The following is a 23,977-nucleotide window of genomic DNA, read 5'->3' on the forward strand; positions in this document are numbered from 1 at the left end:
GGCAGCGGGTTCATACGATCGGACAGTACGAACCGTCCCTAGCTGCATTCGTTACACGGAATAGAAACATCCGGGGCTCCTATTTATCTGAAAGTCTCGGACAAGGCGTGTCATGCGCGTGTGCCGATCCTCGAACGAGATAGAGCAAGTGTGTGAAATATCCTCGTGGCTAGGAAGGATCGAAGCAATCAGCGGAGGTGCAGTGGTCGGCCATTGCGCTTTCTTCGTGTCGCCGTTACGACCGCGCGGTGCTCTGCTATCGGTGTGTTACATTATACTAGATGTACCGAACGCCATAACATGTCCTCCCTTCTCCAATTCGACCGGTCTGTACCCCCATGGAGATCATCCTGAGATCGTTTACGCCCGTCTCGTGTTTCACAAAACGATGTCGTACTGACTCGTGCCCATGACGTGCGAGACACGACACGCTCCGTCGGTAACGCGGCGTCTTTCTCCACTTTTCATCTTTCGAGTCCTTTACTTCCTCCCTTTTCCTTCCGAGCTTAGAATCATATAGCTTAGATAAGCTATATTCACATTTTATGATATTCTTGTTATGGGTTTGGTGGTTATTTTAGTGTCGCGTATAATGGGTTGTGCGTGTTGCTTGTGTGACAGATTTCAAGAGCCGGCGCGGTGCGGCGTCTCGTGATCGGTTGTCGCAAAGTCACGTTTCCATCACGAGAATATTTAGGCGGGCTTCTTTCGGGTGTCACCTCTAAGGATATTTCGTATTGTTTAAATGTTTCTATGTCCATGGAAGATAGATGTTTTTTATTTCCTCGGAGACTACTAAATTACGGACGTTTGCGCGTGTGTGGGAAATTAACGCGCTCCATGCCACGAGATAATTAAGATTATCAACGAAGGTTCGATGGTTAAGGACTCTCTTAGAATATTTAACTATAGAAAAATAAAAATCCATCTAATTCATGACATTTTATTGAAATATCGGATTGAAACTTATCTTCCTTCGCCTCATGGAATGGAAATTCTTTCTTCCATTTTTATTGTCGATCTATCGCCACTTTCACTGCCTACGGAGCACAAAACGTATTAAAGATGCAAAATCGTACATAATGCTTATAACGCATAAACAAAATATGAAAGATCCAAGTACTCATAATTGGCTTCAATTTCTCTAATTATATCAAAATAAAAATATGATTCAGTTCATTGATATTATCAAATTTTTACAGTTCTGTCATTGCTATTCTCGCTAGTGCAATGACATAAAGAGAGGGAAGTAGAGAAGGAGGGGAATGGAGAATATATACAGCGGTGATACAGACCGACAGTGTCAAATTAAGTTGTTCGCTCAAAATGCGGCGATGGAAAGCGTTTCCAATCCGCATTGATAAAAATGGTAAAACAGACCCCGCTGTTTCCCCTTATTTGATTCTTTAATTTGACTCACGTGTACAAGAGGCATCTTGTACACCAGGGAAATACACGTCTGCCATTCCACAATGCGTCTCGATTCGCGGGCAAAAGTTTCTTCTCCCTCTCAATGAACTCGCCCGCGCTGCCATCGCATCGGCGTTCATTGTCTCTCATTCAATCGCCCCTTTCATTGGTGCGGTTTCCGCGTCTGCTCGCGTTGTTATATTCTGCTCGACGCAAAGTATCCATGTATTCTTATATTCCATTCTTATAAAATTATTTAACTAGTTATTTAACCAATGATATAACTTTTGTTAGTCTATATTATTTCCTTTCAACGTTTGAAGAAGTCAAATTAGAAAGACCTTATCATCAAGATAACACTCTACGCTCTATGTGAGTAATGTAATTAAAAAAGAAATTATTTGATAGGTATTAATCGACAAACTATGAAACATAATATATTCAGGTTGTCGTAATATTATTTTAATGGTGGGTGGGTGAGGGGAATTCCAAAAATATGATATACATATAAAGAGGTTAGCAAATGTTCTCCAAGATTATTTCTCGCCAAAATCATAAAAATTCTCATCATAAAAACGCGATTGAAAAGCTTGAAAAATGTTGAAAGAAACGGAGAAAGTAATAGAGAGTAATGTGAATTATATAATCGATCAAATAAGTAAGTTTCTATGAAAACAATATAGCGGAATATAATAAAATAAAAACGTACATTGCGCCGAGGATAGAGATGGAAAAATATCAATGGCATATCGATTATTTTTGGTAACTTTTATCTTAATTATTTTTCATTTTTAAAAAGTTACAATTTTTCTTTAGGACCTTATTGTACTACAGAATAGTTTTTGGTATTCATCGTACCAATTTCTTTACTCTTATTCGCTCTACTGTATTCGATATAATAACTCGTTCTGTACTTTAGTTTTAAATTTATGAAATGAATATCGTTTCTTAAAAACGAAATCCAGAGTTATAGTAGTACGAGAATTTCATGGTAAAATGATCAGGTAACTGGAATAGAACTTTACAAGCTTTTACAATCTTTAATTAACAATTTTATTGTGAATAAAAAAAGTCTGTAATATTATCATACGATAAAATATCGGAAAAAATCGATAATCGTCGATAGATCGTTGTTATCTAACTTAACGATAATCGATATTTATGAGTATCGCATCTAATCGGCAGGCGGCGTGCTTTTTCGCTGTGGTTTGCTCCCGTGGATACCGATTCCTATTTTCTAATGGTGGGTAACATTACCTTGAAAATTTGCCTTTGTTCCTGGAGAAAACGTAGTCATAACTTATCGTCGTTTTACGCGCTTTCTTCGACAACCAGGTATACAATTCTTATCTTGGAAGGCAGCGCTGCATCAATGGTGTTACATTATTCGATATTTATTTCTACAAATTCTCTGACGTTCAAATTCAGCCGGCAAATATACGTAAACAATTTACATCTTGATAATTCATGGTTGAAATTTTCCATCAATCTGAGCGTAAGAGGAGAAGATTAAAATAGTGTGAATCACTGTAAATGTAAATGCGAGTGGTAGTACGTATGCATAGCAATTCATATATAAATACATAGTAGAATTAAGCAGTGTTTATAACGTTTATGAGATTTACGATGGATCGTTGACAGATCTTTACGACATTCAGGAATCAATTTCCTTTTTTAAATTATTTACATGATTAGAATTTTCCGCATTTCTTTCCGACTCTACGTTAAACATGCATACAAACTCGATATAGTATTTCTTTCGCTTTTAGTATATAGATGACATCAATTGTTTTGTATCAAAATTTAATGTAATAAAAGTACACCAAGGTAGAAGTAGTGTTATTGTAATTACATGCTAATCATGTGGCAATCTTTGAATTTAACCTATTAAGCATAGAAATGTTTAATTTAACTAATATAACTAGAACTGCATTTAAGCATTTTACGACTGAACATATTCTATTGGTGTATTAGTGTGAAAATATGAGTTTCTGTTTCGTGCCGAGTCTAAAATACAATCTTCTTGTTTAGCAAATAATCCGAATTAATTTATATTCATATGACTAGTTTAACGAGTATTAACATTCTGATTTAGATACATGGATGTTTCTACACTTATATATGTATTTAGAAGCAAGTTAAAAATTATTTCCTATAATACAATACAATTTAATACAGACGTTCTAATTTTCTGATCAGCGTAACATTCTTGCGTATTTCCTGCTGTTCGACCACTTTTAAGTATTCCATTAGAGATGTATCCATGATAGAAGCTTGGATTTACATTTGAAAGGATCTTCGTTTCCGTATTACCGAGTTGCGTATTTCCTGCGCGCGTGCCGTCGGTACTTTTATTGTCGGTTCTTGTCGCGTTGTTGATAGCTTCTTCCTGTCCGACAGAGAGCTATTCACGTTGATACGGAAGAATTAATTTCTCTCGCTTTCTACATATCTCTCTTCTCTCTCTCTCTCTCTCTCTCTCTCTCTCTCTGTATATATATATATAAATATTTAAATTATAATATAAAAAATATATAATAATATAAAAAATAAATTATATTTATATTAAATATATATAATATATATAAATATTTAAATTATAATAATTAATTATATATAACTTATTATATATAATATATTATATATATATACAGAGAGAGAGAGAGAAGAGATATATAGAAAGATATATATATAATTCTTCTCAATAAATTTCTTATTCGCTCTTTCCCTCAATATTTTATGATCTCTTGTCATCTACCCTTTCTTAATTTTCTGCCTTTCTCTGTCTCTCTTTGCCTGCTACACCAGCTATATATGATATATGTACACTACCGTTTAACAGTCATTATCTACTTTGAAATTTATGCAAAAACAGATTGTGCAATCTTAAAATAAACAAACAATACGTAGATATATTCAACGTTATAAGAAAAATCTTATTTCTGTGTGTAATAACTCGTGTATAATAACTAAATCGGTTTTCATTTACATTCACTATGACTTACAAATCATTGCTTCGATCAATCCTGACACTTACGTTATTTAATTTTCAGTTTCGAATTTCAATTGAGATTTTAAATATAAACATTTTTCAGTTTCACATCTAATTCGTGTAACAATTTTCTAACAAACAAGGTCAGGAAATTATGTATGTATGTATGTATGTGTATAATATGTATGATTCTTAATTTATATTCATCATATTTCTCTTCTGACTGTGTAAAATAATATTTCGTACAAATTTTTGCGTCGTTGCCTTGTACGAATGCAACATTTAAACGAATCATCATATTTTGTACGAAGCTAACAAGTATTCTAATACTTCTGAACTAGACTGTATATACCGTTTATTATGTATGGAACACATTATCGGCTGATATATCGTAGATACTTTCAACGGATATCAATGTTTTCACGTATATAATGTTATGTACATATATACCTGGATACCTGCAACGACCACCACCACGATCGATCGATTATTGGTTCTATTTCCGTTCATAATCCGCCGCGAGTCAGTCGATAGGAAGCAAATATTCCTCGGTAGCACTGTTTCCCGTATTGTGTGTGTATTCGAAATCGTTCTTCTAACCGTACGTGACACTGAGCATTTTATTTCCTCTCAATACGATTGTTTCATCGGTTGGTAAAGGAGAGAGGGGATTAAACGAGATAGAAAGAACTTCTTTCACATTTGTACCATCTAGAAGCTACATTGATCAACTCATTCATCAACTCCACAAATCAAAAAGCACTTGAACACTTCGTTAAGTAACCCTTGTTTTCGTCCCAACAATTCATGGAACTAATTTTTTGGAGCGATATTCATTGATAACGAAGCAAAATCTTAACCGGTTAACCTGATATCAGTGTATCGGTAACGTTTTCATTTTCTCTCGTTTAAACGAACAGAACGCAGCCATTCAGTCTGCCCGGTGATTAATATGATCGACGTTTTACTCTAGTCACCTGCAGTGAAATGGTTGTGTAGTACAGAATCGCTTACGTGGAAAAGGATATTATATTACCTCTGGCCCAAGTAATCGAATTATCCATTCGACGCTTAAAAATGAAACACAAGGTGGATCGAAAACGATCGTGGTTACAGAAGACATATTTCAAATATCCAATAGGACACAGGTGATTTTTTAAGAAACAATTTTAATCAGTCAGGGGAAAATACCGGCTATCGTTATTTCCTTTGCGGTAGCGTTTTTATTGTCATTGGTTTTTTTCCTCTTCGTTATCATCGTTGCTCACCGCTTCCTAATCCGGTTCCACGGTACTGGAATTGCGTCATCGAGAAAAAGCATTTAAAACCTTTAACGATCTTCGTCGTTCCTCTTCCGCCTGCCAACCTCCTGCCTAACCCCCCACTTCCTCCTTTTTTCGCCTGTTACTTAATTTAGAGCCCGTGTCGGGTTACCCATTCGTTAGCCGTCGCAGTTTAATAGGATTTACCGGTGTAATGCAGCAAGTCGTAAGAGCCACTTTGACGAGAATCCATCTAGTTTGAATCTAATTCCGTTGGAAGTCGATTCGACGGCTATGTTCATGATTGGGCCGTGATAGAGGTATGGGGATATAGAGGGTATAATGATGAAATCTTGAGTATTTCTGCCGATTAGAATATCCATAAAAGAATTACAAAGACATTAAGTATATTAAACAAATTGCACCTCTTTAGCGTACATCACAGAATAATTTGTAAATTTGGATTTCCACTCTTTAAAGAAAAAAGGATGCTATAATTACTAACTGTATCCAAAATTAGAAATAAATGTTTCGGAAATTTGATAATATTTTAAATTATCCGCCTAATTTTGTAATTAGAAACGCTCGGGAAATGGAATAGCGTTGCACTATAGTTAAATACTCAACTATCCACGTTATCTATCTCGCAAGAAAAATGTAAATATATCATGTTCTCGATTTATATTCGCAGATAAAATTTTCGCGTTCTATATCGCATAGAGTGATTTCCGCCACCACGTTGTACATGTAAAAGAAATACCTGGAAAGAGAGAGGAGGGAGAGAGAGAGAGAGAGCGAGAAAATAAGAGAGACGATCGGTGGGAATCGAGTTCTGGAAAAAGTTATTAGATTACCACGTCGGATATTACGCCGACGGTGCGCTTAGTCGCGTCGTTATCTTTATCCCCGTAGCGCACCTGCTGCGTCCAGTGTTCACGCACATGTGCGCGGTTGTAGTTTCGCATGCAGAACGCGCGACGATAAGTGCGTGCGTCTGTTGCGCGCGGCAGATAAACCAGTACGGCGGAGGTGCGAGGAGCATGATGATTTTTAAAATTCACTCACGCCACACGGAGAAACGAACGACCGGCGCAGACGATCGAGATATCCTCTCGTTCCCGTCCCAAACGACCAGTGGCGTAGCGAACACTTTATATGGCAATGGCCCTTTGACTGTGTACTTGCATACTTACTGTCAGTCGTATCCCTTTGAGACGCACGTACATACGCATACATCGCCGAACTGACGGTATAAGCGAAATGGAGAGGAATGTACACGGGCAAACAAGTCAAAAACGTGGAATAAAATGTTTTTATATGACGCTCCGTTTTCGAAAAAATCAAATTTGAAAATTTGCCAAGTATTCTTGAACTTGGTTTATTCTAAACTAAACAATAGTAAATAATCGACAGCAAGTTGTTCTACGTTTAAATAAAAAATGGAAATAAATAAAAAATGTACAGATTTATCGGGGAAAATGAATTTAAAGATGCATCTCGTGCGTGTATCGGATCAACTCTTAACTAAACACGTTCTTGTAGAAAATGGGGCCAGAAACGGAAAAATTTTATTTCACGGTTTTTACTTATTTTCGCGTGTAAAGCAAGTAGATCGTTTACGTATACCTAGTTCGTAATTAATTAAGTTTAAGTATACGTGACACAGCTTGAAACTTAATTTTCTTGAAAGCAAAGCGTCATAAAAAAATTGCATCCGACATTTTTGATTTTGATATTCGTGCGATCAAAGTGGTGAAAATTCTCGTACACGATGTTCAGCGAAGTGATGTCGGTAGAGATTTCGGATGAAACGATTGGCTACGCCACTGTGGACGTTCGCGAATCCTTTCACACTAATAACACGAACAATCTGAAATCTTATTCCAGAACGTACATCAGAGATCGACGCAAAGAGGAATACATTAAACGCTCGACGAAGCGACATCCGCACGTAAGGAGATCGGAAATTTACAAATAGAAAGAATCTTCGTCGCATAGGCCGAAGATCAAATTCGTGTTTCCAGCACGCGAGGTTACAATGGTTCTCTAACTGCCTGTTGCAGCTCTAATATCGAGGGAAAGGAAGAAACGAATCTCTGTGGGTGTTGAGTCCCTCGACATTCACGAATCGACGATCGAAGCCCCGATCCGAAGTTGAAGAAGGATCTAGCATCTAGCACATGCGGAGGCATCTCTCGCACCGTCGTTAAAGTGAAAGGCACTGCTGCTACATGCCTACGAGTGTCGTGTCCGTACGCGAATCCGCAGAACACACGTGACATTTTTACGATGGCATGCTAACGCGCCACTAGGATTTGCTGTTGTAACGATTATTCGAGGGGATCGTTAGCGGTGTGTCTCGTGCACAATCTCTGCTGATATTTAAAGGAGACGCAAGCGACACGAACTATACCAAAGAGAGAAAGAGAGACAACGACGCATCGTCGCACGTGATTACACGACACTATAGTTTCTTTGTAATGTGAACGCGCGCTGCGATCGAGCTTCGTCCTCAGTCACGGGGTGGAAGAGCGATAAAGAGGGGTTACACAGCGTGTGGAAGAAGAATCCTGCGCATTCTGAATGCTTGATTCCGTGACGGCTTACCGATCGCGCCTCATCCCCATGAAGCTTCATCCGGCGTGTCTGTTTTTCGCAAATAGGAGAAGGTCACGATGTGGACACGCGTTGCTGTAAATGCCTAAATCCACGATCGATACGGAAGAAACTCGCTGGTACAAACGTTACGCAAGAAAGCCGCTCCTTGACCCTGGGATCGTACACCGTGAATCAAGGAAACCAACACGATACAGTGTGACAAGTGAAAAGTCCGGTTTCGTGTAACCCGTTTGACGTCGTGCATGCTTTGCTCGATATACGTATACGCATACTTTGTGGCGGGAAACGTCGGTTTTTGACCGGCAGAGGGGGCCAACGAACTCGAGTCGACTCGATAGGTGGTTTCCCCGCGGTGTCAGCACCAGAAACGGCGGGACCTACGCCGGACGACCTCGAACCTCGAATTCGACTTGACTCGACCAAGCCGTCCAACAGCTTGTCGACGTCCTTCCTGTTGTCCTTGGTCCTCGGTGAAGGGGGACTTCTCGGCCCTGGTGGTGTCCTGGGGCCGCAGATGGGAGCTGGTCTGCTGGAGCCCGACAGGGTGACCAACCCCGGAAAACTATACCAGCCGACCGGACTTCCGCTCGAGGCCTACGCTCTTCCTCTCGTTTGTCGCCCACCAGGCTTCTCTCCATCGATTCGGCCGCGTAAACTCGATCAAGCTGGAATTGATGGAGTTGGAGAACATCGTAGCAAACACTGTGTACCTCAAAGCGAGAGAAGGTGAGTGATGAGTTATTATCTAAAGGCTTAAATAAAATAAATGACCCAGAGAAGTAGGTTTTTAATTTCATGTACATGATTCTTAGTTCTTACCTACTACTACTACTAGTACTTAGAAGTACCAATTCGAAGTTGTTTCTTGCAATTTGGAGTGGATATCTTTAACATAGAGAAATATTGGTTTGCATTTATAGCTTTCGCTTCTATCTTGAGATAGCTCCAAGATCTAAAATTAATTATTCTAACACTTACGTTCTTCTTCTTTTCTTAGCATGCGATTTATATTCTTCTTCGCTGAATCATCATCAACGTCATTTTTTATTGTTCTTTTTTCATGTATATAATCCGCCATTTACATTGCTCAATTATTTGCTGTGTAGACGATTGTGTATCTGTAGAAATGTCATTCGTCTCTGTCCTTTGCACGTGTTTCTCTTTTGCCATGGAGCGAATACTAACCTACCTTTACGCTAAGTGGGATGACACCTGTATCATTTGACCAACAGCTTTGTTGCCACCGGAACTACTACGTATTTGCGTGCTATCTTTTGAGTCGAGATTCTTTCGCCGAGTTAGGCATATTTATTTGCTCGTAGACGAGCTTATATTTATTTATAGCCGTCTGGCGTTTTCAGAAAGCGATTCATACGAGGCTTCTATTATTCTCAATATCTAATCTTCAGTTCCTCTTAGAGGTTAGCTTTTGTGGATGCGAGTCAATAAAAGCGAAGTCTCGTGTGTTTCCTTTTTGCTAGACATAAAGGCAGAAGTCATAATATTTGTTCAACTGAAACGTTGCTTATTGTCGTATCGATTTTTATCGATTTATCGATCATAGATATCTAGGAAATCGCTAAATCCTAGACTGAGAATCTTTGCACAGCTATGTAAAAGAGAGGAAAAATGTTATGCCAAGTATCGAGAGTTTTATATATGTAGATACAATTTCATGATACGAAGCCCACGTTCCGTATCATCAGCACTGACATTAAATTTCCGGTTCTTGCTCCGTATGTAACTCGTTCCATACCATCTTATGTAATTGTTTTGTTACGTTGTTGCGATACAACGCTGTTCCCTCGCACACCACGTGTTCCTAGTTATACTAAACACCGTAATACGTCTTCTGTTCATTATTGAGATAGCGAACAACTATCATATGTGAACACAAAGTAGATAGACAGTAGCTGTTCAAACAGAAATATTTTTTTAACGCAAACTATTAACGAAATATCGAAGGGTTTATGCGTATAACAGTGTTGGAGAGACATTTTGAACATTTCTTCACTGGAGTCATATAAAGTCTTGTCAATGTAGAAATTGTAGAAATTCAATGGTAGACGATATACGGTAATTACTGAAACGATATTTCGTTCCGATCGAAGTGAATTCCACGAAACGTTTACTATTACACCGTTGAAACGCGCCGGTCTCATCCATCGGTAAATTTCACGCGCGGACAGCTCGCAAGTTTTCATAAAGCACGTTCTAAATTGTCTTTGCGGCAGAAATGTTTCTAGGATAATTAAATGGCTTCGTGGTATCCTGCCGACTTTCCGAACTGTTTTGCAAGTTCCCGAGCGCGGCTAATCACGCGTTTCATTATCCAAATTCCAAAATTCCTGATGTTACATTGGTAATCGATTAGGAATATTCGGCAATTTATATAAAATCCAGATTTAAATTGTCAATTAATTGTAAACTTATTCATATAAATGTTGATTCATACATAAAAATTTCAATAGAAATAGCGATCATTAAAATTACGAAATTCTCTTGTATATATTTTTTTCGAAACATTTCTTATATTTAGGACCTTTTTATTTCAAATTTAATCGATAGGAGATTCAAAATTTAATACCGGATCAATCTCCATTTTTTCATAAAAAAAAAAGTTAATAAGAATATCAGTTGCTGCACCTTCGTTTTCATAATTGTAATATCGTAAATATAATATTATAATGATGATTTATTTACGATGAATGGATTGTACAGATGTTAATTAATCACAATAACGTATTATGGTCTAGACAACGCAATAGTTAATTTGTAACTCTCCTCACAACGGATCTAACCGCTCTCTCTTTCACGTGAACCACACTCTCACAACGCTGGCAACACTCTCACTTCTTGATTTTCACTCTCCGACTCCTCAAAATGGTACTGCTCGCCCTTCGATCTTTTTTGTCTTCTCTCGGAGACGACCCCCCACTACGCTTGGGTCACGCCACCGTTCGCGCCTATGATGCGTATGCACCTTCCTTGTGTATGTGAAAAAAAGCGGACCGAAGGCGAATCAACGTTTCTGGAACTATACGCTGGTCGCTACATTGTATGCATTTCGCCGGTTCTATACGACAATCTGTCTGCGACACTGCATTATACTATCCCGAGAAACTCGAACTTAAATATATGATGGACCAAGCGTATGCCCCCCTTTTTTTTGATATTACATAATGTTCATAAGATCTTTTAAAATTGTATGTTTAAAAAATCTTTATTTCAAATGTGACTCGTCAAATAATTCGGTCAAATAATTCGTTGATAAAAAAATTTAGTACAAATTACGAATCGTTCCATTTTCAGTCCAACTTGCGAAAGAATATTTTAAATCTCTCAAATCTCGGGCGTGGAAATATACAAGCGTGGGGAAACGAAGGAAAAATATAGTAAAACTTTGCACGATACTCGTTCTACTCGTGACCAACAGTCGGCTCGATATTCCCACGAATATTTATTCACCGTATACGAAATTACGTTGCCATTAGAGAGGCTGCAGTAACGGCCCCTGGTCCAGGCCACTCTGCGCCAACGGTTTACATGCAAATGGCTTAATGGGAACCTGCGCCAGCACAGGATCCTAATTAAACTGCATACTTTACGTTACGTTCTTGCTCTTTGTATCGCGTGCAATAAAGTGCAGCGAGGATTGACACGCGCTCACAAGCGTGCTCGCGCCCGCGCACCGCCGGTAATTGCAGATTTCATGCGAAGTCCAAAGGCGGCGTCGTTAAGGAAGCTAAACTTTGCTTTACCTAAAGCGTCCCGCGGTACCGCCGCGCCAAGCGGAATACTAATTAGACTAACTTCTAACACGGCCGTACGAACTGATTACAGAACTCTTCTCTCTCTCTCTCTCTCTCTCTCTCTCTCTCCCCCCTCATATATACATATATATATATATATATATATGTATGTATTTATATGCATGTTCTGTGAAACCGTTTCGAGTCGATTCTACGTTCGTGTTGAATCGGGGGAGGCATTAAACAAGGGTAGATACGTTTCTGATGGTTATCAATGAAACATGGCGACGAGAATGGTTTTGATTCAATGGTGGCGAGCCTTTTTATATGCGCGTGCTAGAAATTTATAATAAATAATATTTATCGAGTTGCTAACGTGCGTGCCGGGCAGTTTTTAATAGGCGAAGAAATAAATTACCGCAGAATTTTATTGAAGCAAGTTTAGAAATTAATGTAGAACGTTATAAACATAAACTTACATCTTGACATGCTTATTATATAAAAAAAGTGAGTGATTTGTAAGCGTGTAAAACGATATCACTGGCTAGAAAATTAGTTATATCTTTCGTTTCGTATCTGCACGATGGAATGGCCGGTGCAACAGTAGAATATTCAATTACACGCAGAAAACAATAAGATGATATTGTAATAATAACTTAATAATACGTAGGATTCCTCCATTCTCAATAAGTTTATTCTGTTTATATACTCTTAATCTGATATTCTCGTATTGTATCTGATACTTCGCAGGTACCTGTATAGAAATAAACATACTCTTCTGATTTTCTTAAATCGCCATCACAAAGGCAAGAATAAAGAAAATTCTGATAAACAGAAAGAAAGAAAGAAAGAAAGAAACGTTGCATAAGAGAGAGAATTCCTGAACAGAAAGGATTACATTCTCCAGATTCAACGAAACAACCTCTTCGGACCACGATCCCCGTAAAAACCCCCATCAGAATCTCCGATAAACTCGTGGAACCTGGATCCAATCTTATCGAAGCTCTTCTAGCGTGAAGGAATCCTCGCGAAGGGGAAGTGGTCCACCTTTCAACCGATTGAAATGCGATAAACCATAGGCAAGGAATAGCGAAGATTCCATCGATTCGTTCGCGAGGAATGGGCGTGTTGCGCGGCTGTTTGGCTCGAAGAAGTAGCGAATTTTAATTAGCGTAGTGGCAAGCCATTCTCTTCGTATTCTATGGCGAAAGCATCGACGAACAGAGAGATCGAAAGAAAGAAAAAGAGAGAGCGTGTTGCGTGGCAAAGGCAGAAGTAGGTAAATGGGCTCGCGTGATGCGCCAACGACGTCAATGAGTTTATAATCGCATCGTCCGCGTCTCGTTGAACTTTATAAATGTATATATACGGCAGAATCTTTATATTATCAGAACCGAAATCGATTACATAGTTGCTCGATTAATTATATCGAGTAATATCGATAAACGTAGAATTTGGGAATAATTGCTCGTGGAGGAAGATTGGAAAAGAAGAATAGAAACTGGAGCAGATTGTTACACTTGGCGAGCAATGATATTTTAACAGGAGCGTTATCTTAAAATGCTTTCCAAAGATTTTATAAGTGGAAAATTTAACGAGTAGACAAAGATTAATTTGGCATTTGTTATATTTATAAAGGTATATTATTCTTTATAATATTTAGTAGTTAAAAGCGTTTCATTCCTAAATTACACCTCTTTCACTGTATTTATAAAGACACAAATGTGCATAAACATCCACGGTCTGTAAGATAATATTTTGATATATATCAGAATAAAATTATTCTCACAGCTGAAAAATAAATTTCCTAGAAGGTTTAACGAGTTTGTCGTTGCGGCTTCTTTATTCTACGATATTATTTAGCTTCCTTTCTTTTCTTTTTTTAATTTTTTTTTTTTTACTAAAACCATCAGAAATGGATATAATAAATTTCTGTGTACCGGTAGTTGCAAACGTGATCTGGTTGCATTTGCAATTCCGGAAAGAGGCAGCGACTATTTTGAAACGTCACGTTTCTCTTGACGCACATCGAGTCGTACAAGAAATATTAAATCGAAAAATCTACGCTTACTGTTCGCTACTATTCGGTACCGTTGTGTCTTCTTTATCCATTTACAATATATTTCTAGCTACAATACCGCTACGATACCGTACAATACTATTACAATTATTAGTTTTATCAATTGTCGAATTCGAAATACAAAACTTGATATTCTGAAATTCATCGAAGCAGAAATATTACACAATAGTAAAAATCCTAACGAAGGGAAAACTTATACGATAGAATGTTTTTCCTCTAATTACCATCGTTATACGTTTGGAACCTTCGATATTTGCATTCACTGGTTTTTGTTACTGAAATTCGTCGTACAAAAATTTCTTAGAGACTTTAAAATCATTACGGTCGTTAATCATAACGATGGTCTACAAAACGATTTCATCGAGCACTCGAGCCACGAATTCCTCGCTTTCTATTCGCACGTACACTCAGAATTTACCCCCGTTCCATTAATTTGCAAATTTATTCCACTTGTATCGTACGTTATTAAGTGCAAATACTGTAATGCATTTTTGTCAGTTGCGAGACGAACGAACCATCGCATCTTGCGTTATGTGCATTATTTTCTAAAATGTGCTTTCCTCGCTTCGTAACTGGTTGCATCGTTCTTGTTAAAATTAGTTTAACTAATGATATTAATCTAAGAAATCTAGATGGTAGTGTAGTATAATTAACACGAAATGTCGATGTCAGCGAATAAGAGAAGGAAGATATAATAATCGAAATAAAGAAAATGTAAAAGTAAAAGAGAGAAGACAGAAAATAACCGCAATAAAGAAAACATAGCGGTAAAGATAGAAATAAAAAATAATTGGGCGAATAAAAGCGCAAGAGTAAAAATTTGTTACAGGTATTGTTACGGGTATATTTTTTTGGAAAATTTTTTTACTATTTATTTACATTCTAGGTTTGTTTATTTATGTTCTGGATTTGTCTGCTTACTTTCTGCAATTGCTTTTTTACATTTTTAGATCGTTCGCTTTCATTCTCGAATTAGTTGTTTATTTTTTCCAGTTGTTCATTTGTGCCTTTCAATTGTTCGCTTTTATTTCTCTCAGTTTATTTTCATCGTATGTCGATGGTTTCGTTTTTAATGGTTTCGTGGATGGAATTTTTCGGTTTCTCTGCTGAATATATTCAACAACAATAGCGTGTTGATCGAAGCTCTTTGAAGCGTGCATAGAAGGAAGACTCGCTTATCGCTGTTTTATTTAAAGTCCATAACGGGGCAAATACAATAACAATTCTGTGGCAATGATAATACATATAGAGATAGTGACTGGAGCAAAACGAAGACGAAACCAGTTAATATTTCATATTGTCAGTTTGTTTGTTTGCTGACTAACGTGATAGAGTGTATTGTACATGATCACACTAACAACCATGTAACGAGTCTATAAATGAAATTAATTAATAAAAAATAAGATTAATCCGTCATAATTAAGAATAAGAATTATATTCTTATATTACTACACATATATACACATTCTTGTGTTATAAATAGGAAGTAGTAATGAAAAAAATATAACAAAAGAATCTCAGAAATCGATCAAAGCTGTTCCACCTGTAAAAGGCCAGAAAATAGCGACGATACATTAATATATTGCAATAATGAATTAATTAATATAATTAATTAGTATAGATCAGATTGGTATAGGTGTAATTGAAAATACATGTATATCTAATACGTATATGTATTTGAAATTTATAATTCGAAATGTTTAGTCAGAATGTTTTAAATATAAATTCACTGTTCTCGGATCGTTATGTCTTTAATTAAAAAATTCGAAAAACCAAGAATCTAAAAAGCTAAAAGTCAAACTCTTTAATCTTGATGCTCGATCAACGAAAACGATTAGAGGAAAAACAGACGGAAGCGAAAGAAAAAAGAGCAGGGAAGTCCTCCGTCGAGTAGGTAATGGTCGTCGCTGATTTATCACGAGAACGTACCACGTACAACGTTCTCTGATCTAACCACGCGATTCGACTCCTCTTTTCCGCCTCCGCAAGATTCGAGTGCACGCTCGCGGAAACGCGATCGGTTGTTCGCGCAAAATCTACCCTGGATGTCTATCGATCTACCTCATCGTCAGTTCCATCTCGTCTTTTCCACAACGATCGATGTCGCCCCGACTGAATTTCCACCATTGCCCTTTCTTCTCGTACTATACGTTCCTATCTGCACCGAAATGGGACAGATCCCTTTTGAAACTCGAAAGCCGATTGGAAGATACCACGCTCGAATTGTAAGCCGAGAAAGGTTAATTTTTAGGTTTAATTTTCTACTTCTTTCTTTTATAAATCGCGTTTTGGAAATTCTTTCAGTTTATGAAATATTCGATATTTCTTTGGTTTTGTTAATGGTAAAATCGTCTTTCCTTCCTTTCTTCGATCGTTGTTTTATCGTAGAAACGCTTTAAATCAAGTTAAACGATACTTTTGACAATGAAGGAAGAAAGTGGCTTGGACAATCGCATTGTCAACAAAAATTAATTTATTAACTTTTTGGATCATCATATACTCGACGACAATCGAGTTTCGTAATATCAGAATTCTTTTGTCTTTCTTTCGTTAAAGAATAATCTTCAACTTGCGTTGCTGTTGGTTTTACAGTTCTTACTCCATCATATTCGCTTGATCTTCTACGATAAAATTATATTTTTCTCCCTCTTTTCCTCTTATTACTTTTCTTTTCCTTTGACAAGCTTTTAATCGCGCCGAATAATTTTCCTAGTTTCACAGTCAATTAGTGGGATAATTTAGAATAACTTCAAACCTTCGAGTTAGATAAAAACGATTCTTTTAAACCGATAATAAACCTGATAATGATACTAATTCAACGTAGTAACGTGTAAGATCGATAATCGTTACTTGCAAGTTTCTTACTAAATGAATATATGCAGCCGTTGATTCCAGAGAAAGCTGACGAGTCATCAATTTCGCATTAGTTTTATCACATAGTCAATTGAAAAGATACAAAGCGTACCGAATGATTCATTGGTCACTCGTGTTGGCTTTTGTAGCGAAAAGATAAAACCTCTTCGTCCTGTCGATACTTTGGAAACTATTAATTACCGGCTGCCTCAACCGGAATCGCGCTTCTTCAATCGCGGTTTCCTGCGAGTCGAAAACTACCTCGAATTCCGTAGCTGCGCTCTCCCGTATTCATTATATATAATAGCAAATTCAATCCGACGTCATAGTAGAGACGTATGATCGAATATATCGGCGGAAAAAAGAAACTGCTCGAAATAAGGTGGACGCGACAGGGAAAAAAGGTCGATGGACCATGCAAGTTATTACTTGCAATATTTTCCTAGGGGAGAATTTGAGAATATTTCGTCGAATCCTTTTACGAACGTAACGAATTATTTGAAAAAGGAAGAGAAGAGAAACAGATTAATTTCCCATGTAAGAAGAAGAAGGAAATTATATGAAAAATAAATATTGCGTTTCTCACAATTTAGCCTTACTTTTAAATGTATCTGTATAAAGTATCACGATCTCGAATCAAATATGTTTTTACCTTACACAAATTATCAACTACCATACAATTTCAATTACGAACGTGCCGCTTTGCAACGTCGAAATCGCAGGAACGACTCCTCTATTGCAGTTTTAATTGGCGTGAGTCTTGCAAGACGAGAATTGTTGCGTAATCGAAACGCTTCGAGCCAGGGAAATCGCCGTTCCCTCGTCAATTTATTTTCCTCTATATAACGTTAGTATCGTTGATAAATTAACAGACTACCAATTGTTCGATATTTATAAAACGTGTTTCGATGGTTTTTGTTTTAATTTCAATTTATTGATCTTAATCGTATTATCGTTGTTTTGCAGGCGGTGGTGACAGCAACAAGGGTAAGAGTAAAAAATGGCGAAAGATACTCCAGTTTCCACACATTTCCCAATGCATCGGCCTAAAAGATAAGCTGGGTAAGTTTTCGCACGCGCGCTGTGCAGTAGAATTGTATTTGCTCGAATTCCGCTCATTGAAATGAAATTTGATCCAGTAATAAATTCGTCCTCTATTCGTCGTTACTTAGATCGCACATCTGAAACCCTATAAACATCTTATAATCCACATCTCACGTCTCGCGTCTCACATCCTATTATCACCTATACCACAACAAATTGTCTATTTTCCGTACTTCGTACATCGAAAGTCGCATATTTCATTTTACATTCTCTGTCCCACTTTTCACATTATTCGCATATTTTATGTACATATATCCTATATCCAGCATTTAATAATATCCACTATCCTATATCTATCCTGCCAAGCCCGTTGCACAGTTCACATTTCCACCCCACATTTCGTACTTCCTATACCTTATCTTATATCCTATATCCCACAACTATACCGTTATTCCATATCTTTCATCTCACTTCCCATAGTTCATCTTTCCATTCCACATGCCATGTTTCATATTTCGTTCCTCATATTCTGTATCCCACATTCACGTAACGCTTCGTGTTTCCTGTGTTCTTTCCTATATCCCCCGTATTTACTATCCCTAGACCGCCATATCCTGCGCTCTACGTATATTGGCAATTTATCGAAATATATTGTATTATACCACCAGATCATTTCTATATTTACATCTGACGACACGGAAATCAACAATTTTCATAATCGGTAAATTGTGGTACGAGATATCTGCTGTGACGGCTGTCCCGCGTAGTCGCGCTTTCCCCGTGAATCTCGCGGCTAATCAACGCGTCACCGTTCGACCAGCTTGTGTCGGCTTAACGAACGACACGCGGCCACGAAAAAAACGTGAAAAGCTATATTAAGATAAGAAGCTGTTGGAGCTTCTTTGTCTCGGTTAATTAAGCCGTGATGAGAGCGCAAGGCTCGGAAAGTGTCTCCTTTCGCTTGGTTTTTAGACCACCTTCCGCTTCGAATTCTCCCGTTAGGGATCAAATGTTACGCCTGATCGATGAATCACGGTTGATTGATCGTCGAACAACCAATTTCGTGGGATGTTTTGTGATTGAAATTGGATGGATAGTCGCTGGAAGGGGGAGATATCTCAGGGAGAAAGATTCCTGTTCATCGAACCAGAGGATTTGTTGGATTCCATTGTAATCCTCTGGATAGTGGTTTAACTTAAAGCTTCAGTAATGTAGACATTTCTTCTTTTTACAATTTTACATGGGAAATCTTGTTTTTCAATTGCACGTTACAAGATATTGACGTTAATTAGTTGATCTTAATTAGTTAGTGGCGAGCATCTTTGGCTCGGTATTCCCATGTGCTGTTGGTTTTCTGCTCGTTTCATTTCATCGTTCGTTCGTTCTAGCATCCGTTATTTACCAACCCGAACGATTGAAAAGACCGATGTCTAAGTTACGAAGATCGCTCGATCGAGTGCAATTTAAAACAATTCAGTTTTTCCTCAAAAAGAATAACAACGATATTTGTTGATCGATCGAATACGTAGTTCAATACGCACTCGTTGACTGAAACTTATTTTTACGATTAAATTTTGCGTTGCGGGTTCGAATGTTCTATTAATCAATCGTTGTACGGAATGAAATATTTATTGAAACGTGAAACGCCGTGAAACTGAATAATAAAATGCAACGATGGAAAGGCGAATCGATACGTGGCGTCGCGTCGCCGAGTTTCGCGAAATTAATTCCTCGGTCGGCAGGTTGAATCCATTGGGAGCAACCGATTTCAAGCAAGCATGGATTTCAGGGCTGCCGATAATCGTGAAATCACGTCGAAAATGGCCGCAGATTATCAGAGTTTCCCTAGCAAACACGAGCCAAGAATATTCCTCGTGCAACTCGATTAATCCCACGCGATTCTCGACGCGATGCGACGCGACGTTTCATAATAATTGAGAACCGATGGGAGCCCATCGATCGCTCGTAAAGAAATTAACACGACGTACAATTGACTGATTAATGCCTGAGAAACCGACTAGACTGCGTTAAAACGTGTGATTCCGATTTTATTGTGCACAGCGTTTCGGCGATAGATGCTCGCGTAGATGAAAAATGCGAAAGATTTCAAGCAAGAATTTTAAATAGTTTTTATCTTATTTTTATTTTTTAACAATACGTGTAGAATATTCCGAATTTTACGTTATTAAGTTGTTCGCAACGACGTGTTCTAGAGTTAAATAGAAATTTAAATACAGAGCTATCAAATTCTTTGCTGGGAAACTGCAGGGGGAATACGCGAATAAAGATACAATGTAGAAGAGAAGATTGTCAAGTACATTTTGTATTAAACGTGTCAACAAACAGATAGAAAAGAACGTTAAAAATCATTAGCATTTCGTAATGATAGAATTCGAACGCGAGGACGATGGTAATTGAATGCCCGATAAACTTTTATGCAACAAAAAATAAATATATTTTTAATTACTATCGTTTATGTAGGAGAAGTCGTAACAACCATTTGTTATTCATTCGCCCGTTTGACTGGTACAGACATCAGGTACAGCTATGTGGTGGATCAACAACCGATCGGTAGGCTGTTGTTCAGGCAATTTTGCCAGGACAAGAAGCCATCTTACCATCGGTACAATCTTTTCCTGGACGCCATCGAGAAGTACGAGATCGAGATGGATGAGAATCGGACCGAGCTGGCCAAGGACCTGTTCGAGCAATACCTGAAGAGGGAGGGCTCAGAGGTCGTCGACATCCTAAACGATTCTTTGATCGCCCAGTGTGAGGAGAGACTCGGCACTGGCGGCAAGGAGCTCTTTGTTGAAATCGCGCAGACCGTGAAAAACTTTCTGGCCGGCGAACCTTTTTCAGCTTTCCAAACCAGCTTTTATTTCTATAGGTAATTTATTTAAACTTCATTTTTTTCCACCTAGTCAATTCGACGTGGCAATCTTTTCCTCGGGATGTTACACCTATTTATCTTTGTCACAATCTCGCAATCACGAATAAATTCCGATGATTTCGAATTTAGTAAAATTTCAAACGATATTTCTGTTTGGAGATTAAACGATAGAGTAAAGGTATTTTTGATATTCGATGGATTTTACATGGCGAAAGATGACAGTACTCTGTCACGTATTCTGATGGTTCTGAATTTAACAAAATGTAGTATAGCATATTTGTTTGAAGGCTACATACTTAGCACGGAAAATGTATTTTTCATATCAGATAAATCTTAGTGGAGGCAAAAATTATGGTGAAATATAATAGTTGGTTGCTAGCGAATAGCTGTAATTAGTTGCGAACGTTTTGGATTTAATAAGGTGTGAAATATTTATGACCAAAAATAACCGTTTCATCCTTTTCAATGAATTTCCAACGAAATCTGTCAATCTTTCTTATCTGCATCTTCCCGACAAAGCGTCCCATTAAGAGCCCACTAATCGTCAAATATTTGTTTACGATAACACCATCTAACCTCTTATCGGTACATATTTCATATCGATTCTAACGATAGCCCTCCTCTGCCAGGTATCTTCAATGGAAGTGGCTAGAGGCGCAGCCAGTCACGTACAAGACGTTTCGTATGTACAGGGTGCTAGGAAAGGGTGGATTTGGCGAAGTATGCGCTTGTCAGGTACGAGCAACAGGCAAAATGTACGCCTGCAAGAAACTGGAGAAGAAACGAATTAAAAAGCGCAAGGGTGAAGCCATGGTACTCATAGAGAAGAACATCTTGCAAAAAATTAACTCCAAATTCGTCGTTTCCCTAGCCTATGCCTATGAAACCAAGGATGCATTGTGTCTAGTCCTGACGATTATGAATGGAGGAGATTTGAAATTTCATATTTACAACATGGGCGGAGAACCTGGTTTCGACATTAACCGCGCTAGGTTTTACGCAGCTGAAGTAGTCTGTGGCCTGGAACACTTGCATTTGCAAGGAATCGTCTACAGAGATTGTAAGCCAGAAAACATTTTGTTAGACGATCATGGTCATGTAAGGATATCTGATCTTGGTCTGGCTGTGGAAATCACAGAAGGCGACATGGTCACAGGAAGAGTTGGAACGGTCGGATATATGGCGCCAGAGGTGATCGACAATGAGAAATATACCTTTTCACCGGACTGGTTCAGTTTTGGATGTCTTTTATACGAGATGATCGAAGGTCAAGCTCCCTTTCGTGCCAGGAAGGAGAAGGTGAAGAGAGAAGAGGTGGATAGGAGGGTGAAAGAAGATCAAGAAAGATATTCCACAAAGTTTACCGAAGAAGCAAAGAGCCTGTGTCAGCAATTATTGAAGAAGAGTCCGAAGAACAGGTTAGGCTGCAAGTGCGGCAGACACGGTGCTAAGGAAGTAAAGTTGCATAGCTTCTTTCAGTGCTTGAACTGGAAAAGGGTCGAGGTCGGTATGTGGGAACCGCCGTTTGTGCCGGATGTGAGTAGGTGTCGTTCAAACCGATTTTACTTTGTCGCCGTTGCCTTTTATATATATCTAGTCTTCCTTCGTTTGAGAAAACTGGCATTTCTTTTATATTCCTGTGCTAAGAAAAATCCTCCAGATCCTTCAAAGCTTAGCTTGGCTAGCGTAAATTATTCTTCGTTATTTTCCTCTGTGCTAATTATTTACAAAAGTCTGTTAAACCCTTCTTTTATCATATACAGTCGTTAACACGAGTAGTTATAGATTAAATAAAATATCAAAATACTATATGATACTTTGTATATGGTTGTGTTCAAAGATTTAGTATTCTACCGAGATTACTATATATATATATATATTAAAGATGACTATTATCGCGTGTTTTTTTTATGGAAATCCTTATCGTTGATCGATTCTGCTTACAGCCTCACGCGGTGTACGCTAAGGACGTGTTGGATATCGAACAATTTTCCACGGTAAAAGGTGTGAACTTGGACGCGACCGACGACACCTTTTACAGTAAATTCAATACTGGCAGCGTGTCCATCCCGTGGCAGAACGAGGTAAGCCTTTTAACGTTCCTTCGGTGTTTATATCCAGCACTACAGAGAGATAGCGAGCGTCTTGACGCTACGCTGTGAACAAGTAAAACGCGTACCGTTCCACCACTTACATCGAAAAATATGGCGTTCCAAAAGCATTCCTTGGCACGTCATAGACAGTCTGCTATCGTCCCAACGAACCCATTTTAGCATTCAAAGCGATTTACATGCTGATCGACTGCAGTTTCGTTTATCATAAAGATTTATGCTCCGTTCGATCAAAGAGATTCTATTTTCTGCACAGTGAAACAGGCCCTCTTTATTCCAGATGATAGAGACTGAGTGTTTTAAGGAACTGAACGTGCTAGGTCCTAACAACACACCTACTCCTGATCTGTTGATCAACCATCCGCCACCGAATAACGAGAACAGAGGCTGTTTCCCATTCCGAAGACAGGTGGATCTTTTTCTTCTATTTCTACCCGTGTTTAAATTACATATGTTAAATATAGACTATAGAGAGAAATTATGGAAAAAGGATTCGTTAATAACCGAGATCGTTCATTCTATAAAGCGATATTCGCGATTTGGAATTCTAGATATTCGATCAACTTAACGATACTGCTCCTTTCTATCGCTAATCTTAGCCACCATTTTTAAGATACATAGTAAAAATGGCGGAGTTAGTCTCCACTCAAACAGCTCTCAGGACCGAGTTTGCTTCCAAATAACATAAAACTGCTTGTTCGCTATTCTACGAGTTAATTCTTTTCTATTTGACAAGATCGTATAATACAGTTTGCAATTTTTATCATAACGTCTTTTCCTTTTAACTATAGAAAAAGCAGAGTGCCCGCACAAGACAGATACCGTTATCAGAGTGCCATCTGCTGGAGCTGTCGCAGAGCCAAAACTCGGAGATGCCAGCCAGCTGATCCAAAATGAACTCGAGTAGTGTGAATCAATCGACGTCGTCGTCCGTGCGCCGTCGTCGTTGCGGACGACGCCG

At 38.2% G+C, this 23,977-nt stretch overlaps 1 protein-coding gene across 6 annotated transcripts in view; it reads left to right on the forward strand.

The window, feature by feature from the left end:
* Nucleotides 1-6: 6 nt before the first annotated feature.
* Nucleotides 7-23,977, forward strand: part of LOC100741600 (G protein-coupled receptor kinase 5) — a 29,692-nt gene continuing 5,721 nt past the window's right edge. Inside the window, exons 1-8 of one of the 6 annotated variants that reach the window (XM_033324246.1) lie at nucleotides 7-262; nucleotides 7,552-9,009; nucleotides 17,935-18,030; nucleotides 20,545-20,902; nucleotides 21,535-22,441; nucleotides 22,852-22,989; nucleotides 23,297-23,425; nucleotides 23,808-23,973. In XM_033324246.1, the coding sequence (XP_033180137.1) occupies nucleotides 8,958-9,009; nucleotides 17,935-18,030; nucleotides 20,545-20,902; nucleotides 21,535-22,441; nucleotides 22,852-22,989; nucleotides 23,297-23,425; nucleotides 23,808-23,903 (1,776 nt within the window). In that variant the 5' untranslated portion in view covers nucleotides 7-262; nucleotides 7,552-8,957 and the 3' untranslated portion in view covers nucleotides 23,904-23,973. Of the gene's footprint in view, nucleotides 263-1,668; nucleotides 1,783-5,268; nucleotides 5,985-6,410; nucleotides 6,866-7,551; nucleotides 9,010-17,934; nucleotides 18,031-20,544; nucleotides 20,903-21,534; nucleotides 22,446-22,851; nucleotides 22,990-23,296; nucleotides 23,426-23,807; nucleotides 23,974-23,977 lie in introns of those variants that run through there. The other 5 variants (XM_024371801.2, XM_033324248.1, XM_033324250.1 and 2 more) reach the window with 5 other exon arrangements.

Source organism: Bombus impatiens, unplaced genomic scaffold, assembly GCF_000188095.3.
Source record: "Bombus impatiens unplaced genomic scaffold, BIMP_2.2 scf_1879, whole genome shotgun sequence".
NCBI classification, from domain to species: Eukaryota; Metazoa; Arthropoda; class Insecta; order Hymenoptera; family Apidae; genus Bombus; species Bombus impatiens.